Genomic DNA, 17,973 nt, shown 5'->3' with positions numbered 1-17,973 from the left:
GGCCAGAAACAACAGTTGCAGCTTTCCTGCATACGGGTCGGAGTCCCCAACACACACTAATGGAATCACGAAGAAGAAGCTAACAGGCTATAGGCAAAGCTAACTGTGGGCTAGCACCACTTAAACAGTATTTACAACCAAGTTTGAGTGAAAAAAAATATCTCCATTGTGTAATTAGATGTACAATATCCCTCTCTCCCTTTGTCTTTTCTGTCAGTGTAGTATTTACTCTCACAGCTTTAAAATTGTGCAAAACTTTTAGTTTATATTTTAGCCGTGTTTTGGTATGGTTTCAAGGCATGTTTTGACACTTTTTGATGGCAAAATAAATATAATTGGAAAATGTTCCAAAAATATTGTTATAGCACAATATTCAAGACAGTTTTCAGCTATCAAAGCACTAGGTTCATGCTCTTTTGACTTGGTCATATAGATATAGGGTTGTCTTGCCAGCCGTCAACTTCGCATTATGTATCTGCTCAAACAGCCAATCAAATCTCAAAAAGATTTACATCGATCCAGTCTCGGGAAGATGGAAATAAACCACAAGTAAAATATCCGGCTTTTCTTATTGGTTATGCTTATTAATCACACTCATCGGGAATTCGAAGAGACCACCACTGATCCCAAACTAAACGTCTTCATAAAGAATAGGAAAAGCGTGTATTTTGGCTGGCCAGGCTAGATATAGGGAGGGATAATGCACCTTACCAGTGAAGTGATCACTTAGGGACTTTTCTTTTAGATATGCTTCTACAATAATCTATGCAGTAACTGATAAGAGATCACTGCCTCCTGTCTCTGAGCGAGTGACATCATTACATTCTTGAAAACGGTTCAACGCTGCTTGTTTTGGTTTTGTCTGCGCAGTGGTAATACGTGTAATATGGAGTCTTATGTTTTGATGAGTGCGGTGTGCAGTGTCTCTCCCTTCTCTCTCTCTCCGTCTCCCCTTGTCTACAGCTCATCCTCACCTCTCATTCCCGTCATTTTTCTCACACAGCCTTCAGACACACACTCGGGGAATGGGGGGGGAGATTATAGTCGGGGGGTAAATTCTACGCTCGATAAACGCCACGGGCTGCTATTGTGTGGTTATATCTCCTAATGCTCTTTTCTATTTTGGGAAAACAACGATGACATATGTCAGACAAGATAAGTTTCAAAACAACCTATATATTCAAACAGTTTTACTTATATGTAGACCGCTTCCAGGCCCACACTGTTTTCAAGACATATTGGCTTGAGCTTGATTACTAAGCTAAGCAGAGGTGGTGAAATACTCAGTGGGGGAAGATTCTCAGTCAAGGACACAACAACATCGTACAATATATAGTTGTAGCCTCTGAGTTTCCAGGATTCTTTTTTTAATCAAATACAGATCACAGTCTGTTTGCAATTAATTTACAACGGCTAGAAACATTTAGGTGTGATTAAAAGACTCCTGTCTCACTGCAATCTTAATATAAAGCCCACAAAACGTGTTGCGCTTTGTGATTCTTTTATTCATTGAGCAGTAAACATTTCAGTATTTGTCTGTTTTCAGTGCCTAAATCACAGAGAAATGTGCATAATCTTTAGTCTGGTTCTATCTACTCAGTAAATTATTTGCCGCACCTAGCTCATTTGTGTGCTCTCCTTCCTCACTCGCACCTTAATCATTCCTCGTTCCTTGCCCTAATCTGGTGGTGCGCCGTAGAAGCCATAGCAACCTTCCCCGGGCGTCTTGTAAAAAGGGATTTTGCATCCAGGAGCAATTAAACCTCTCCAGGTTCCAAAGAACAGAAAGATTGCTTTGGTCCACAAAGCTGTTTTTAGAAGCCTCCCAGATAAACCGTTCTCGGCGTCATCACTATGTTAGCACCATGTCAGCCCCTGTAGGTGGTACATTTCAATGTTAGCAGGCTCCGGGCATTTGGGGAAGTAAACTACGACTGCAATATAATTGTAGTGTAAAAAAATATAGTCTGCAAAGGATATACTCTGTCTCCATTGCGCTATAATAATTCAAATCAGAGGTCGACCGATATTGGCTGGCCGATATATCGGGCCGATGTTGGAACCGGAATCTGGAACCGAAAGTGAGAGCATGGTTGCAGTCGGTCACAGGTTTGTTCACCTCGGATCGTATTTTATATATTATTATGTTATATTATATATTATGGTATATTATTTTTTTGTTTTGGAATCTGTTGATTTTTGTCTTTCAAACAAGCTCCATCTACAGTTATAATAATACTAATAATTTGAATGCATCAGTTTTATATAGCACTTTTCTGGACACTCAAAGACACTTCACATTGCATTATTCATTCACTCCATACTTAGTTGTGGTAAGCTACTATTGTAGCCACAGCTGCCCTGAGGAAGACTGATGGAAGCGAGGCAACCAGTCCCATCAGCCCCTCCGACCACCACTTGCTCGCTCGCTCACTCACTCACTCACTCACTCACTCACTCACTCACTCACTCACTCACTCACTCACTCACTCACTCACTCACTCACTCACTCACTCACTCACTCACTCACTCACTCACTCACTCACTCACCAGGCCCTTCCAAGTACCGACCAGGCCCTTCCCTGCTTAGCTTCCACGGTCTGACGAGATCAGGCTTAGCAAAGGCGGTATGGCCACCTACTAAGCATAAATATATCTTCCCTATTTCCCAATAAACTGTCACAGTTCAACACCGACACATTTTACACTTTAGGAGCATCATACACAGGATTATAGACAAGACATTTGGGAAAATCAGCCAAAAGTATCGGCCTTGCATATCGGCATTGGCCTTAGAAAACCCCACAGCAGTCGACCTCTAATGCTAATCTTGTAATTTAGTAATTTTACAGTTTTATGTCAAATTGTCATGCTCTCTGTCACACAGACAGTAATAGGGTAATTACATGGCAACAGCACTTGAGTAAAATTGCACCCTAAACCTAAAGAAAGTCAGTTGCCAAGGAACATTGTGCGTATTTCTGGTTAATAAAATGGAAACAGGGCTTGCAAAAAGTGTTCCCACTTGCCACCATTCTGCTTCCAACCTATCATTTCCATGTTATTACTGTGCTGTAAAGTAAAGTGGCAATACTTGATTGAGAAATTGCCATTTCTTATATTTCCAACCCTAGTCGTGCACTTTTTTAACATTGGCTGGTTCCGAGCATTTTGTGAAGTGTCGATGCATGTAAACTAACTCCTCTCCAGTCTTTATCTGCGTTTAAACAGTCACGGTGCTTCCCTGCTTCCACTGGACCATAGCCCAGAAGTCAGGACGGGGCATGTCTTCCCCTCTGCTGTCTCCGCTCCTCCTCCTACACACTCTGTGGACTCAAATGAGGCCACGGCGGCCAGGCTCCATCTCCTCCCTGTATAAACAATAGTAACCTTTTCACCGGCTGCTCTTTAATTAGTCTCTTCTTTATTAAAATATCACACGCTCGCTACGTGTGACTGAGCGCACCTTATATTTTCATACTCTGAATGTGACACTAGCGTATTAACACCAGAGGAGTCTCAGGGGCCGTTTTTGTCTGGAGTGCACCGTGAAACAGGCTCAAATGACGGTAATTTGGTATTACTTATTGCTCTTTAAAATGGGAAATATAACTACGGCTAATTCTAACTTTGATGAGCTGTCTCGCTGTGAATCACCTTTCTAACCTTTTACGCTATTTCAATCCTATAATTTTACCTGCACAAGAAAAATAAGAACTTTTGTTTCCGTCAAACTGAAAGGAGACTTTTAACACCACTCAAACGTATCGTCATTATTTATGAGTGATAAGTTGAACTTTTGTGCATTTGCCTTTTTGGTCACGCCGACAGTTTTTATTAACCGAAGCTTCTGTCAGAGAGGTTGTATTTCTGACAAGGCCGGTTGGTTGTTTGGCTCTTCCTGGGTTTCAAGTACCTAAAACTACCATGGCAGAGCAATACAGTGTCAAAAACTTACTCTTTTATGTTTCTGAATGGTCAAAAATCATCAAAATGCTCTACTCACACATCAATGCTTTGGTGACCTCTGTCTAAATGCTGTTCAAATTGTTTTTAAAGCCAAACTGTGTAACGACTCACCCAGTAAAGCAGGGATAGGCAACAATTTATTACATTTCTGACATTGAATTTGATGTTTTTTTTAATTATTGAACAGCATATTATGGTGAAGTCATATATCAATAATATAATACTGTATCCAAAACAATCATCATTAAACCTGTGTTTTGCACTTTAAATTGTTAATGTAATAAGTTCTACACTATAGTTGCGCTATGTACACAGTTACGTCTTGTACACCTTCTACACCTTAGTTACGCTTTCTACACCTTAGTTACGCCTTCGACACCTTAGTTAGGTCTTGTACACCTTAGTTATGCCTTGAACACCTTAGTTAGGTCTTGAACACCTTAGTTAGGTCTTCGACACCTTAGTTATGTCTTGCACACCTTAGTTACACCTTCTATACCTTAGTTATGTCTTGCACACCTTAGTTACGCCTTCTACACCTTAGTTACACCTTCTATACCTTAGTTATGTCTTGCACACCTTAGTTACACCTTCTACACCTTAGTTATGTCTTGCACACCTTAGTTACACCTTCTACACCTTAGTTATGTCTTCTACACCTTAGTTATGTCTTGCACACCTTAGTTACACCTTCTATACCTTAGATATGTCTTGCACACCTTAGTTACACCTTCTACACCTTAGTTATGTCTTGCACACCTTAGTTACGCCTTCTACACCTTAGTTATGTCTTGCACACCTTAGTTACACCTTCTACACCTTAGTTACGCCTTCTACACCTTAGTTATGTCTTGCACACCTTAGTTACACCTTCTATACCTTAGTTATGTCTTGCACACCTTAGTTACACCTTCTACACCTTAGTTATGTCTTGCACACCTTAGTTACACCTTCTATACCTTAGTTATGTCTTGCACACCTTAGTTACACCTTCTACACCTTAGTTATGTCTTGCACACCTTAGTTACGCCTTCTACACCTTAGTTATGTCTTGCACACCTTAGTTATGTCTTCTACACCTTAGTTACACCTTCTACACCTTAGTTATGTCTTGCACACCTTAGTTACGCCTTCTACACCTTAGTTACACCTTCTACACCTTAGTTATGTCTTGCACACCTTAGTTACACCTTCTACACCTTAGTTACACCTTCTACACCTTAGTTATGTCTTGCACACCTTAGTTACGCCTTCTACACCTTAGTTACACCTTCTACACCTTAGTTATGTCTTGCACACCTTAGTTATGTCTTCTACACCTTAGTTACACCTTCTACACCTTAGTTATGTCTTGCACACCTTAGTTATGTCTTCTACACCTTAGTTACACCTTCTACACCTTAGTTATGTCTTGCACACCTTAGTTATGTCTTCTACACCTTAGTTACACCTTCTACACCTTAGTTATGTCTTGCACACCTTAGTTATGTCTTCTACACCTTAGTTACACCTTCTACACCTTAGTTATGTCTTGCACACCTTAGTTACGCCTTCTACACCTTAGTTACACCTTCTACACCTTAGTTATGTCTTGCACACCTTAGTTACGCCTTCTACACCTTAGTTACGCCTTCTACACCTTAGTTACACCTTCTACACCTTAGTTATGTCTTGCACACCTTAGTTACGGTTGTAATTACTTTCATGTTACCCGTACCTACACATGGAGCTTGTGGGCTGAGTCTAAAGGGGGGCAAACCTCTTGTCACATGAAGATGTTACTTGCTTCCCTTTGACTTTGAGAAAGCCAGAGATTTCTCTTCCACTTGTTTTATTTTGATGACGCTCCGCAAATATAACACTGTCCGTATCTCACTGAGTATGAGGAGCACGTTTCACATCGCTGTTTTTTTTTTTTTTGTAGCAAAGCGTCATATTACCTGGAATGTTCTCCAACGTACCCCGTTCCTTTTTATATGATCAAATGTTTATTTGACATAAAATAACAGGCCCAGAACTATTTATTAACCTCTTAACTCCCACCTGAACATGTTTTCTCCAAATTCTCCAAATCTAAAAGCTTCTTCAAAACAGAGTCAAAAAACAAGAAGAAAATGAGGATGTAAACGCAACAAAAAAAGCTAAAAAGTGACCCAAAAAATGACAAAAACTCAACAAAAAAGTGACAAAAATCCAGAAAAAAAAGACAAAAATCCAGCCAAAAAAAATGACAAAAATCCAGCAGAAAAGAGACAAAAATCCAGAAAAAAAGTGGCAAAAATCCAGCAAAAAAAGTGACAATAATTCAGCAAAAAAGTGACAATAATTCAGCCAAAAAAAGTGACAGAAGAGCAGCAAAAAAGTAATAAAAAAGTGACAAAAACACATAAGGGAAATAAAAAGTGACGACAATGGCATAGAGGAGAGAATGGATTTGTTTTTGGCGGGTGTTAAGAGGTTAAAAAGCACATTTCATCTCATCATTATTTTTTTAATTATTTTATTTTTATATTGTTGCTGTAAAGTACCTGAACATCGTCATTGCTTGCTCCTGGCTCTGCCTCATAAGCCCTGTGCACTGTGACTTCTTTGTGAAAATGAGCCGGATAGTTGTTTTCCCATGTGCAGCGCCTCCCAGCCTTCTGCCCTGACACGTGCTTCTATTATCGGCAAGTGCCTGCAAAAATACAGCTCGATTAACTGTTCAAGAATGCAGCCCTGTGAAAAGAACAAAAGATTGTCAACTTCAAACGTAATGTGAAGTAAAGAAATTGCTATCCTTTTGACGCCGACTGTTTCCGCTTGTTATTTCCAAAATACTGTTCCAATTTCAGGCGCGTCAGAATGGAAAACCTGCCCCACCACCACTGAAGGTCAGAAATGACAGAAACAGACAAAATTGGTCCGAATCTTTTCAGAAGTAGTTGTTGTGACATGCGATTGTGATCCTCAACAACAACTGGCAGACGCAATAGACGGGATATACTGAAAAAGCGAGATTGTGTCTATTGTTTGACGAAAGTTTTCTCTTCTTCTGCTTTAAAAAAACATGCCTTTTCTTTGGTTGCAGACATTGACGAGTGCTCGTTCGACCGCGCCTGTGACCACTTCTGCGTCAACTCAGCGGGGAGTTTCCAGTGTCTTTGTCATAAAGGCTATGTGCTCTACGGCCTGGCGCACTGCGGAGGTGAGAATGAACACGCTAGACCTTCTTTCAACTGGAGATAGACATTCTTCTCGAGATGGGAGCCGAGCAGCGACACATAATCCTCTGTCTGTAACCTTTCAAGCCAAACTCTGTCACTTCTCATATTAACGTTACTCAATCTTGTCCTTTCAAAATCCATTTGCCCCTTTTACCAGTAGGAGAATCTTGCACTGAAAGATATTTTTCATATATATTTGTTTCAATGGTAGCTTTAGAGAGTGTTATCATCTTGGATTTGTATTATTATTAACGCAACTTATAGAATATTGATTATTATTATTATTAAAACGCAACTTTATCTGAATCTGATAAAAGGCCAAAAGCTGTTATACACCTAATTAGAATAATATAGCGCACCATTTCTCCAGGCAAAACAAAGATATGTTTAGATTTAATTTAAGCCTTCATTGTGTATGGAAAAAAAATAATGTGATAATTAATGTCAGAAAAGCCAAGAAAATCAGGAGTAAATGTATTATTTCTTCTGCGATCCGATGTTTAAAAAGAGCCTTGTAGTCAGCTCTACAACTGGTTAAAATCAGTAAAATCCCATTATAGTGAATTAGGCTGAAGTTCCATTGGACCTGGAAGTAGAACAATGACAACATCACTTAACAAACGTATTGCAGATTCGTCAATTTCTTATTCACACACTTGGAGGCGATAAGCTACGTTTTTAGCCACAGCTGCCCTGGGCCTGACCGACTATGGCGCTGGTTATCAATCTACAGTAATGGCCTCTCAGACCACCATTAAACATTCACTCACACATCACCTGCACTTCACCCTCCGGCGAGGCGGGTGAAGTGTCTTTCCCAAGGACACGATGACAGTGTGAACTGGTGGGAACTGGGATCGAACCGCCGACTGTGGATCTATGCATTAACTCTCTAACCACTGAGCCACTATCACCACTAATGACCATGAGATCATTGAGTGGCTCCTGGTCCAGGTTTTAGGGCCTAAAAAGTTAAAAACTCAACAATGAACCATGTTACACTAGTACACACCATTTCACTTCTGCAATAGGAGTGGGCTCTCTAAGGCAGTGTTTCCCAACGTTTTTTGTCTTTCGTACCCCTTTGGCCTTTCAGTGGTCAACCGTGTACCCCCTACCTCAAGGGTGTTATAGTTTATTTTGAAAGTAATTACTTAAAAGTGGTATTTGTAAGAAAAAGGACAATGTTGCAGTCAAAATAAACCTAAAATTCTCCCAAAGCAACACATTTTACTGAAAAATATAGCCTTTCCTATAAAAATGATGTCACATTTTCCCCTTTTTTCAATCAGAAATAGTTCCAAGTACCCCCTGCTAGGTCCTCAAGTACCCCGCACCCCTGGTTGGGAAACACTGCTCTAAGGTACATTGTGTAGCTATTTATAATGTCTCTTTTAGAGATTTTTCCCAACCAGTGTTTCCCAACCAGGGAGACGGGGGACCTATTTAAAAACAGAAAGTGAAACTGAGTAGAATTTCAATTATAATTTCAAAAGAAAGTTTATTTTAATTATGTTTTTCATGAAAAGGTTTCAATTTGACAGTATTTTTGCTTCATTTTGAACACAACACACTGTTAAATACTGAATGATCATAATTTAGTTGGTTATTTTGTAATAATATTGGCAAGACCCTCGAGGATGCGGGTACTCGGAGTATAAATGAATGACTCAAAGGGTTCACGAGACCAAAAAGGTTAGGAACCACCGTTCTAGAGCAGCAGCGGGTCTCAGCTGGCATGGCATTAGGACCCACCATCCCCATAGAATGACAGTCAATTGAATAGACTCATGTATTGTTTCAATACCTTTAAATATTGAAAGCAATGTTTCCTGGGAAAGGCTCTCGAAGGGTTACCACCAGTTGCGAAACACTGCTCGAGATGAACATTATTTAGTTATACTGCAAAAACTTCTGAAGCAGTTTAAAAACCCTGAACAAAGCATCATTTAAGCATTAAGCATATTAGCACATGTTATACCTTTGTAAGACACACCTAATGCTTTTTCTTTTCGAGTTATTTTGTGTTTTTCCTGAGGAGGTTGGCTGAGAACTTCAAATTGACGTTGCCTATTGTTCACTGAATCAAAGTCTCTGTGTGGAACATGAACACATTCGGGCAAACGTTTTCCAAGCATAACAATATTTGTAAACACTAAAATAACAATTATCCTCCTGTGGGCATTGGAATTATTATTTTTTTGCAAATTTGTCCGCCTCTCTAAGCACTATCTCAGCTTTTCATTGCACTCCAGCAGAGACACGAAACATGTGGCTTTGTACAAAAAAAACCCCTCACAACCTCGGTCCCCCTTTTGATAGATCGCCTTTTCGAAAGCAGTTTTATGTCTCGACGAGTTGATTTTTTTTTCTTTTTTTCCCCGACGCATTGAAATGAGACGGAACAGGTGGCTACCCGGAAGGCACCAAATCAATCTCAAAGCGCCGGCGTGCTAGTATAATGTAAAGCCTAGACGTTTTGTGCTGTACTTAATGGACTCAGACGCGGCGAAAAACCTGAGTGTCGGCCTTTGTGAAAGTAAGCGATGTAGCAGGAACATCTATCAGGCTTTAGCAGGTACCAGTTGTGCTCAGGTCTGGTCGGATATGATGGAAAGCGCTATGATGGAGTGGAGCGCTAATCACCTGTCCTTACTGCCTTGGGCTGAAGAGGGATTTTTTTTCTTTGTCTGTCTTAGGGTTTGAAAAGGAGGTAAGGAAGCAGCCTATAAACTCCTGAGTGAACATGATCGAATGGATGTGTAGAAACTGCTGTATCGTATCTTAACAAGGTGATTAAAATGGCAGTCAAGTTATGGTAATGGCATATAGAGCCGATATAAGCACTCAGAGGGATACAGGCTGAAAGTTTGGCGATATCAAATCTGGATGCGTTATTCTCTGTGTGTCAGTGTTAATTTCGTCGACTAAAATATTTAGTCTTAATTTTTGACGACTAAAATTGGACTAAAACTAAATTAAAAGTTGTTCATGAGACTAAAACTATGACTAAAATGTCCAGATGTTTTAGTCGACTAAAATAAGACTAAATAAAAATGAAAAGGAGAGACTAAAATCATCTAAACTTCTATTGACAGTCTGAAACAGCCTCATATCATGTAAATTCACTGCCAAAGGATCAGCTCTGAGCTTTGTTCATGTGGAGCAGCTCCATGAAGCAGAGGAACAAGATAAAATATGATTATAATGAATATTATAAATGCATAGTCGACTAAATTAGTCTTAATTTTTGTCGACTAATTTGACATGCAAGTTTAGTCGACTAAATCTAGACTAAAATTGAAAAGGTTATTTTGACTAAATCTTGACTAAAATTAAATTAAATTTTAGTCAAAAGACTAAGACTAAAACTAAAATAAAATGTGTGTGTTGTTAGAATTTAGCCTCTCGTTCTCTCCTCAATGGGGCCAAACCGTGGTGAAGTTAGAAGCGACCGAGCTCTTCCACATTTTCCCTATTTAAATACAGTTACGTGAGTAGTTACAGGATCCAAGTACAGTTACACAAAATTAAACATTTTCTAAGCGGATGAAAAGGGGTACTATATTGTAAGGCGTAATAACACCTGAGGAGCACTTCGACATCCACGCAGTATTATCTTCGCTTTACTGCACGGACGTAGAAGTGCTCTTAAAGGGACTATAGGGAGTTTAACAATGTCAAAATGATGTATTTTCCTCCCCCTCTATGTTCCAGCCATGTCCTAATGTGTAGAATGAGCCCAAACCTGTTCACCACAACTGCCTCTAAAATCCTGCACTGTCACTCAAAAAGGTGTCACTTCGGGTCCAAATTGCCGTCATGCACGAGCTTAATATAGAAGGTGCAGCTACACATATGGCCTGAGGTGGCAGTAGTGAGTATAAAATGGCCAACTTGCATCCTGCCCCTTTAAGGTGATAATACGGACCAGACAGGTACACGTCAACTCATCTAAGCTCAGGTAAGAATATACAGTATCTCAGTATGGGAAAATGGTGGACTGTTCCTTTAAGTACTTTATTGCAGATAGAATGGGCACAGCAACATCGTTGATACTTAAGACGTAAAATGGTTGCTGTTAATCTGGGATCAAGATCAGTTTGAAGTAGCATAGGAGTTCAAAGTTAATTTACTATAAGTTAAAGGTGCATTATAGAACTTAAAAGCCTTAAAAGAAGAATTGACCTTTTTTGTGACCCAATTACTCCAATTACTGCTCCAGGATCAATTGTTTCGTTGGTTTTCTGGTGAGAGGGTCCGTCAGCAGTGAAAACCTTCCAAACAATTGATCCCGGAGCGTCCTAGAGACCACTGTGATGGAAAGTAAAGGCGCCATCCTCATCATCATACAGGGTCAAATACACACAAATATCATCTTTTTTCACCTAAAAAGTTACATAATGTACCCTTAAATCAGCAATTGTCGCTATTACAAGCCCCGCCCCTTTTACTTTCCTATCGGTTTTCAACATTTTGCATTGATTAAGTAATAAAAGCATTAAAATTGTGCATATGTGTTCGCATTGAGACCCTTTTCCCCCTGTAGCTTCATTTTTTAGCAGTATGGACTCTTTTTTAAACATGATGAAACTTCATCAAAGCTTTGCCTTTTATAGGTTCGGAGCTTTTGCCTGAATTTGATGAAATGGGTTTGTAGACACTGCTGTGTAGTCGTGTATTGATCTTGAAGTATTTGAAAGTATACCAAAGTACTGTTCAAGGTTCATATTGATCTTTTGGACATTGATGCACATTTGGTAAACAGTCAAAATAGAAAAAAATAGAAAATCAACCTCTGCAAATCCATGTCTAAAACCACTTCGTATTGAGGTAGTTTAGCTGATCTCTACCGTTGATGAACATGCGTTAACTGTCTGATGGCAGATCCCCAGAACCCAAATAGGTACCTTTCTCTTGAGTAGACAGTGTGTGTCGTGCAACAAAAGTTTCCACAATTCTGCATCATCTGTCAATGTCCGATAGCCATTTACTGTCCTAACTGGGCCTGTTTACGCTTGGCTCTGGAGTAAAACCCAGCTATATTTCCCGCTGATAAACGGCGCAGCGGGACACTCTGACCTTGCTTATGGCCTGTAGTGAACAAGTGTGACGCCGGCTGCCATAAATCTCAGGGTTTATCTGAAATTTTCAACAACAGAAAATCAGGAGGAAACCATTCATCATGGCCATAGTGCTCTGAAGAGACTGCTTTGGCGGCGCGTCTCCTCCTGTATAAATGCTCCCCGCGCTTCATCATGGTCCATCACGAGGAAAAAAATGATCCGCAGCTCCACTCAAATGGCCTCACTGCTCCTGCCGTACAACTTTTACTGGTTGGCACTTGTAGAATGGATGCAATAAAACCATAAACAGCGAGGTTAACACGGCCTTATTTGAACCGCGCTTTGGAAGAAACAATAAAATGAAAGAGACAATATGGAACTTGCAAAGCTTAGGACTCGGGGAAACTCTCTGGAAGTTCCTAGTTCATAATCTTCCCCCGAGGACACAATAACAGTATGCAGTGGTCAGAACTGTCTGGGATCGTAAACGTCAACATTAAGAGTTAGCTCCTCCTCAATTCAGGAGTAAATGCTATCTAAGCCAAGGCTGGACTGGCCATCGGGAACACCAACCCACAATGGAAACTCATATATCTACTAGCACTGCGACCAGTAAACGTTTAACTCATTCACTTGGCCTATCAGGCGCCTTTTGCTTTCTTAAGCTATGGTTCCCAGATAATCTAATGAGCAATGAGAATCTCTGATTTAACGTTACTCATGTCACCACATCATGTTTGCCAATGTAAGCTACAATAGTTTACTGTAACACCTTCCAAGACCTACAGAACCTCAGACTTCTATTTTTATACACTTTAGACAAATGTATGTAGAGGTGCATGTTGGGAGTTGTCAGGTGACTCGCCCTCCTGCCCCTCGTCGTCAGAGTGCTGAGTTTGGAGATAGCTTCTGGTTTCCATTGAAAGGATTATGTTTTTGCTAGAGATGCACCAATCCAGCTTTTTTGATACAGATACCGATACTGGGGTTTAAGTATCTGCTGATATCCGATATTTACCGATACGAAGAGACTGAAAAAAACTTATTGACTCTTCTCCATTGTAAGATCAATAAAGTCATATTATATTGTCATGTTGCAGATCAATTATCGATTATATCTATTGATAAACTATTGGATAAACATTTAACAAGGATGACTTTTTTACACTAAATATACTTTGGTATATGACAGGCTTCAGGTTACATTATAACAAACAACTCACATGAAGTGATCTGATCATATGTTAGATCAGTTGTTTCTTAACCTCTTCACTCCCACCTCCCATTTTCTCCAGTTTGGCTTTACTCAAATCTAAAATCTTCTTAAAAATAAGCACCAAAATAGAGATGAAAACAAGATAAAGAAACAAAAAAAGTTACAAAAATGCCATGAAACACTTACAATAAAGCTAAAAAAACTGGTCTAAAAAGCAGATTTTTTTATTTTTTTTAACTGAAAAAATTGGTTAAAAAAGCAAAAAAAAATGGTCTAAAAAGCGGAAAAAATGTTTTAAAAAGCAGAAAAATTGTCAAAAAAGCAACTAAAACCCAACAAAAGAGCTGCAAAAATGTGAAATAAATAGAGCAACAAAAGTGACACAATGAAAACGACGCAGTCTAGCTTACAATTAAGGCTAGAAGCTTTCAGATTTAAACTAAAATGCAAACACTTGGCTCCAGCAGTTCCCGTTAGCATTAGCATGCTTCCGCTAGCTTTACATTGCTATTGCTAACCTCAGAATTTTGCTTCAAATTTACATTTGCAGAGGTTAAAACTAACTCAGTGGTTGAATTCCCCAGGTTCTTAGCTTTATAATGACATACAGCACTTCCATATTCATATCCCTAGCATCCCTAGTTTTCTTCTATTCTCATTCTACACCTCCTTAACCCTGTGGTGAGTTTTATTTCCCAACTCAACAGTGGTTTTGTGAAGCTTATTTGTGTCCCAGTCGTGAGAGGAACCTCATTAAAGGAATGCACATTTAAAATTGTTTTGTAATTTTCAAATGTTGCAACAAGGTGTAAACAACAAGATTAAAGCCGTGAGTGCTATGACAGTGTTAGCTTGAATTTGGCAGAAAAAACATGCAGCTATTGTCCCCTGTTTTGTAGCTTTAACTGTTTTTGTACAAGGGCTTATTGTATTGCTAATGACTATTGCAATGAAATTTTTTTTTAGAGGGTCGGTTGACTTTAAAGTCCCGGGCCAGTCCAGTGCTAGCCCAGCCCTGCTATATATCTATACAGTATATATATATATGGATGAATTGGTGTACTTGTTTTCTCCTTACATTGATTGATCTCGACATTCGATGACATTTTTTTTTTAGTTCATCCATCCTAAAAACGTATAAATGTAGCTGATTCATGAAGTTAGACAGACCTTTTATACAAACCTCAGCTCAAACAAAAGTATCTAGTATCATTGAACAGACACAAATCTTCCATAGTCTCATCCAAACTCCAAAACTAGGAGCTGCTTCTGCCAAGGAAAAGGCTGTAAACCTGACGATTATAAAGTCCCATGACGATTATTGAGATCGGCCAAAGTAGAGATGGTGATTTCGATTAGATTTCGATTAATTGCCCAGCCCTAACAGATGTCACGAGCATGTTTGGAATGTAATTAAAAATGTTCTGTGCTCAGAGAGCGTTTTATTCCCACTCAAGGTTAAAGACCCTTTTCTTTTAATACAACAAAAGAGGGATTTCAAAATGTCTTTGTATTAGATGTGGTCCAAACACATTCCTAACATGCCAATTCTTAAGAGGGATGAAGTGATGAACATGTCTCACAACTTTCAGGGCACAATACTGTCACCATTTTAAGATCAAGTTGCCCGCTAGGTAACAATCAATAACAGGCTTTGGAATTAAATGCACAGCACATAAAGGGCTTTTCCCATAGATGTATGTTTGTTTCTTCTTCCATAACTAAAAAAAAATCAGGTACATGGCCATGAAGGTTAAGGTGTACTTTATGTCCCACTAAGGAAATCTGTTTGGTGCTTTTTCACTGTGCGTATGAGCAGCAGCAGTGCAGCGCTACAATATAGGTTTGATCAGGACAACCCAGCTGTGTGATTTGTGTAAGCTCATATTAATGAATTATTTTACTCTTTTTAGGTAGGCTACTAATGATTGTTGTTATTATTGTGTACTGTCTGTGTAGGCTCTCAATCGTACAAGAGTTTTCCATCTTCAATTAAGGTTCTTGAGTCATTGTAGTTATGAGTCTTTGTCCTCCTTTGTTCTAAGAGTTAGGTCGTGAGGACTTAGAATTACAAAGACCCATAACTACAATGGTGAGAGTAGCTGTTAATAGAGGAGAGGAACTGAGCCAAGCTAAACCACTCCCGGTGTTTTTTATCTGGGCTACAGACTGAGCTTAAAGGGACTATGCGGAGTTTAAAAATGTTAAAGCTAAATATCTTCATCCCCCTACATGTTCCAGCCATGTCCTAAGGTGTAGAATGAGCTCAGATCTATTCACCACAACTGCCTCTAAAATCCTGCACTGTCACTCTAAAAGGTGTTACTGCGGGTTCGAAGTGCCGTCATGCACAAGCTTGATATAGAGATTGCAGTTACACGTCAGACCTGAGGTGGCAGTAGTGAGTATAAAATGACGAAGTTTCATTTAGTCTCTTTGTAATTCTAAGTCCTCACGACCTAACTCTTAGAACAAAGGAGGACAAAGACTCATAACTACAATGACTCAAGAACCTTAATTGAAGATGGAAAACTTTTGTACGATTGAGAGCCTACACAGACAATACACAATAATAACATCAATCATTAGTAGCCTACCTAAAAAGAGTAAAATAATTCATAAAACTAAGTATTTTCATCCCCTACATGTTTCAGCCATGTCCTAATGTGTAGAATGAGCTCAGACCTGTTCACCACAACTGCCTCTAAAATCCTGCACTGTTACTCTAAAAGGTGTTACCGAATTGCCGTCATGCACGAGCTTAAAGGGGCTGGAAGCAAGTTCGCCATTTTATACTCACTACTGCCACCTCAGGCCATATGTGTAACTGCACCTTCTATATTAAGCTCGTGCATGATGGCAATTCGGGCCGAAGTGACACATTTTTGAGTGACCGTACAGGATTTTAGAGGCAGTTGTGGTGAACCGGTCTGAGCTCATTCTACACATTAGGACATGGCTGGAACATGTAGGGGGAGGAAAATACTTAATCTTAACATTTTTAAACTCCTTATATTCCCTTTAATATAGAGACTGCAGTTACACGTAAGACCTGAGGTGGCAGTAGTGAGTATAAAATTACAAACTTGCATCTAGTCTCTTTAAACTTTAGTGTTGCAGACGAAAGCCTTTTGGATGAGAGGCGAAACATTTGACACTTCACCTCAGAGTACAGAAGATGACTCAAGAACCTTCATTGAAGATTATTGTGAAATGTCTATGACTCTCTTCGATTGAAAATGTGCACTGTTCCTATTAAAATAAATACAATAAAAAAGCTGTAGGATTTAGCCCATTGCAAATGTTTTAGGATTAGGATTACTACACAGAAAACAAATCATTATCACAAGCAGATGATTTAAATTAAAATGTACCTATAACAACTTAGTTTCCGCAGTAGCTTGACAGCAGCAGTTAATAGAAGTAATTATTCAGTTATGAGTCCATTTATGACAGCAACAGAACAAGGCTGGCAAACAAACATTTATAAGTGTATGCCAAGAGACAGCCAGACTAGATACCTATTGATAGACAAAAAGTAACACTATGAAAGAGCATTACACCGTGAGGGAATGTGTTATTTGCATCGCAGTGTTAACAGTGCGTCATCGTCTCTATACTCTTTGACGTTTTCAAAGGAAAAACATGTTTGCTAAAGGTCAGCGTGGATCTCTCGTCTCCCACTCTCGAGTGTAGAAAAGTCCAAACAACTGGCATATGAGCTCACTCCCTCCATCAGATATTCATTAGAAAGTTCTTTGTCTCCTAAACCGGGGCGCTTTGATGCAGGCGGATAAGCAGCGTATATCTCGTGCTACATTTGCAGGCAGGCCGGGCCACGCGTTGGCAGCGCTGATGAAGTCATAGCACTCTCCTGGGATGGCACCGGGCGCACGCGGGCCCTCTGTGCGCGCTGAATAATTGAATGAGACAACCTCAGAGCATTTCATATCAGCCGACCGCATCATCAATCACTGCCATTATCCGCCATCTCATCCCCCTACGACCACGTCTCCTCCGCTGCCTTTAAACGCTAAACTCATTACACGTGCGGCCCGGATGCTTTTAGTGGCTCTCCTGGCTCAGCGTGCCTACACAAAGGTGATAGTAATTCTTTATGAACAGCTGGAGTGTCTACTTTTCACTGGAATATCACATGTTTTCAGCTCCTGTTTTATGCTAAGTCGAAAATAGAGCTTTTCACGATGTTCCCCAGCAAGAGCCGTGCACAATCTCAAAATAGAGTGAAATATTGATGGGTTCTATCAAGCAAAGATGATGATAAAGCAGAACGTAGTGATGTTGGCTGTTGTGGGGCTTCTGAGGAGCTTTTCATTCTTCCCATAACTCAACAATAGAAGGAATGACAAAGTAGCGAAAGAGAGTTGGGTGGGAGGGGCATGGAAACGAGATAATGAAGGAGTCACTTAGCAGACGGTATCCTCAAGTCCCAGAAGGAGGATTCAGCCAAAGAATCTCGGAATAGATAAAATAGTGGGGCTGGGACAAAACATCA

At 39.7% G+C, this 17,973-nt stretch overlaps 1 protein-coding gene across 2 annotated transcripts in view; it reads left to right on the top strand.

Moving 5' to 3' along the window:
- The window catches only part of scube3 (signal peptide, CUB domain, EGF-like 3), a 154,000-nt gene that overhangs the window by 122,651 nt on the left and 13,376 nt on the right, over positions 1–17,973 (top strand). For both annotated transcript variants that reach the window (XM_079557699.1, XM_079557698.1), the window contains one exon: positions 7,040–7,156. In XM_079557699.1, coding sequence (XP_079413825.1) covers positions 7,040–7,156 — 117 coding nt within the window. The remainder of the gene's footprint in view (positions 1–7,039; positions 7,157–17,973) is intronic.

The sequence above is a fragment of the Gobius niger genome (assembly GCF_951799975.1).
Source record: "Gobius niger genome assembly, chromosome: 6".
Classification (NCBI taxonomy): domain Eukaryota; kingdom Metazoa; phylum Chordata; class Actinopteri; order Gobiiformes; family Gobiidae; genus Gobius; species Gobius niger.
The sequence above is the reverse complement of the archived record's forward strand: the minus strand, read 5'-3'. Positions and strand labels throughout refer to the sequence as shown.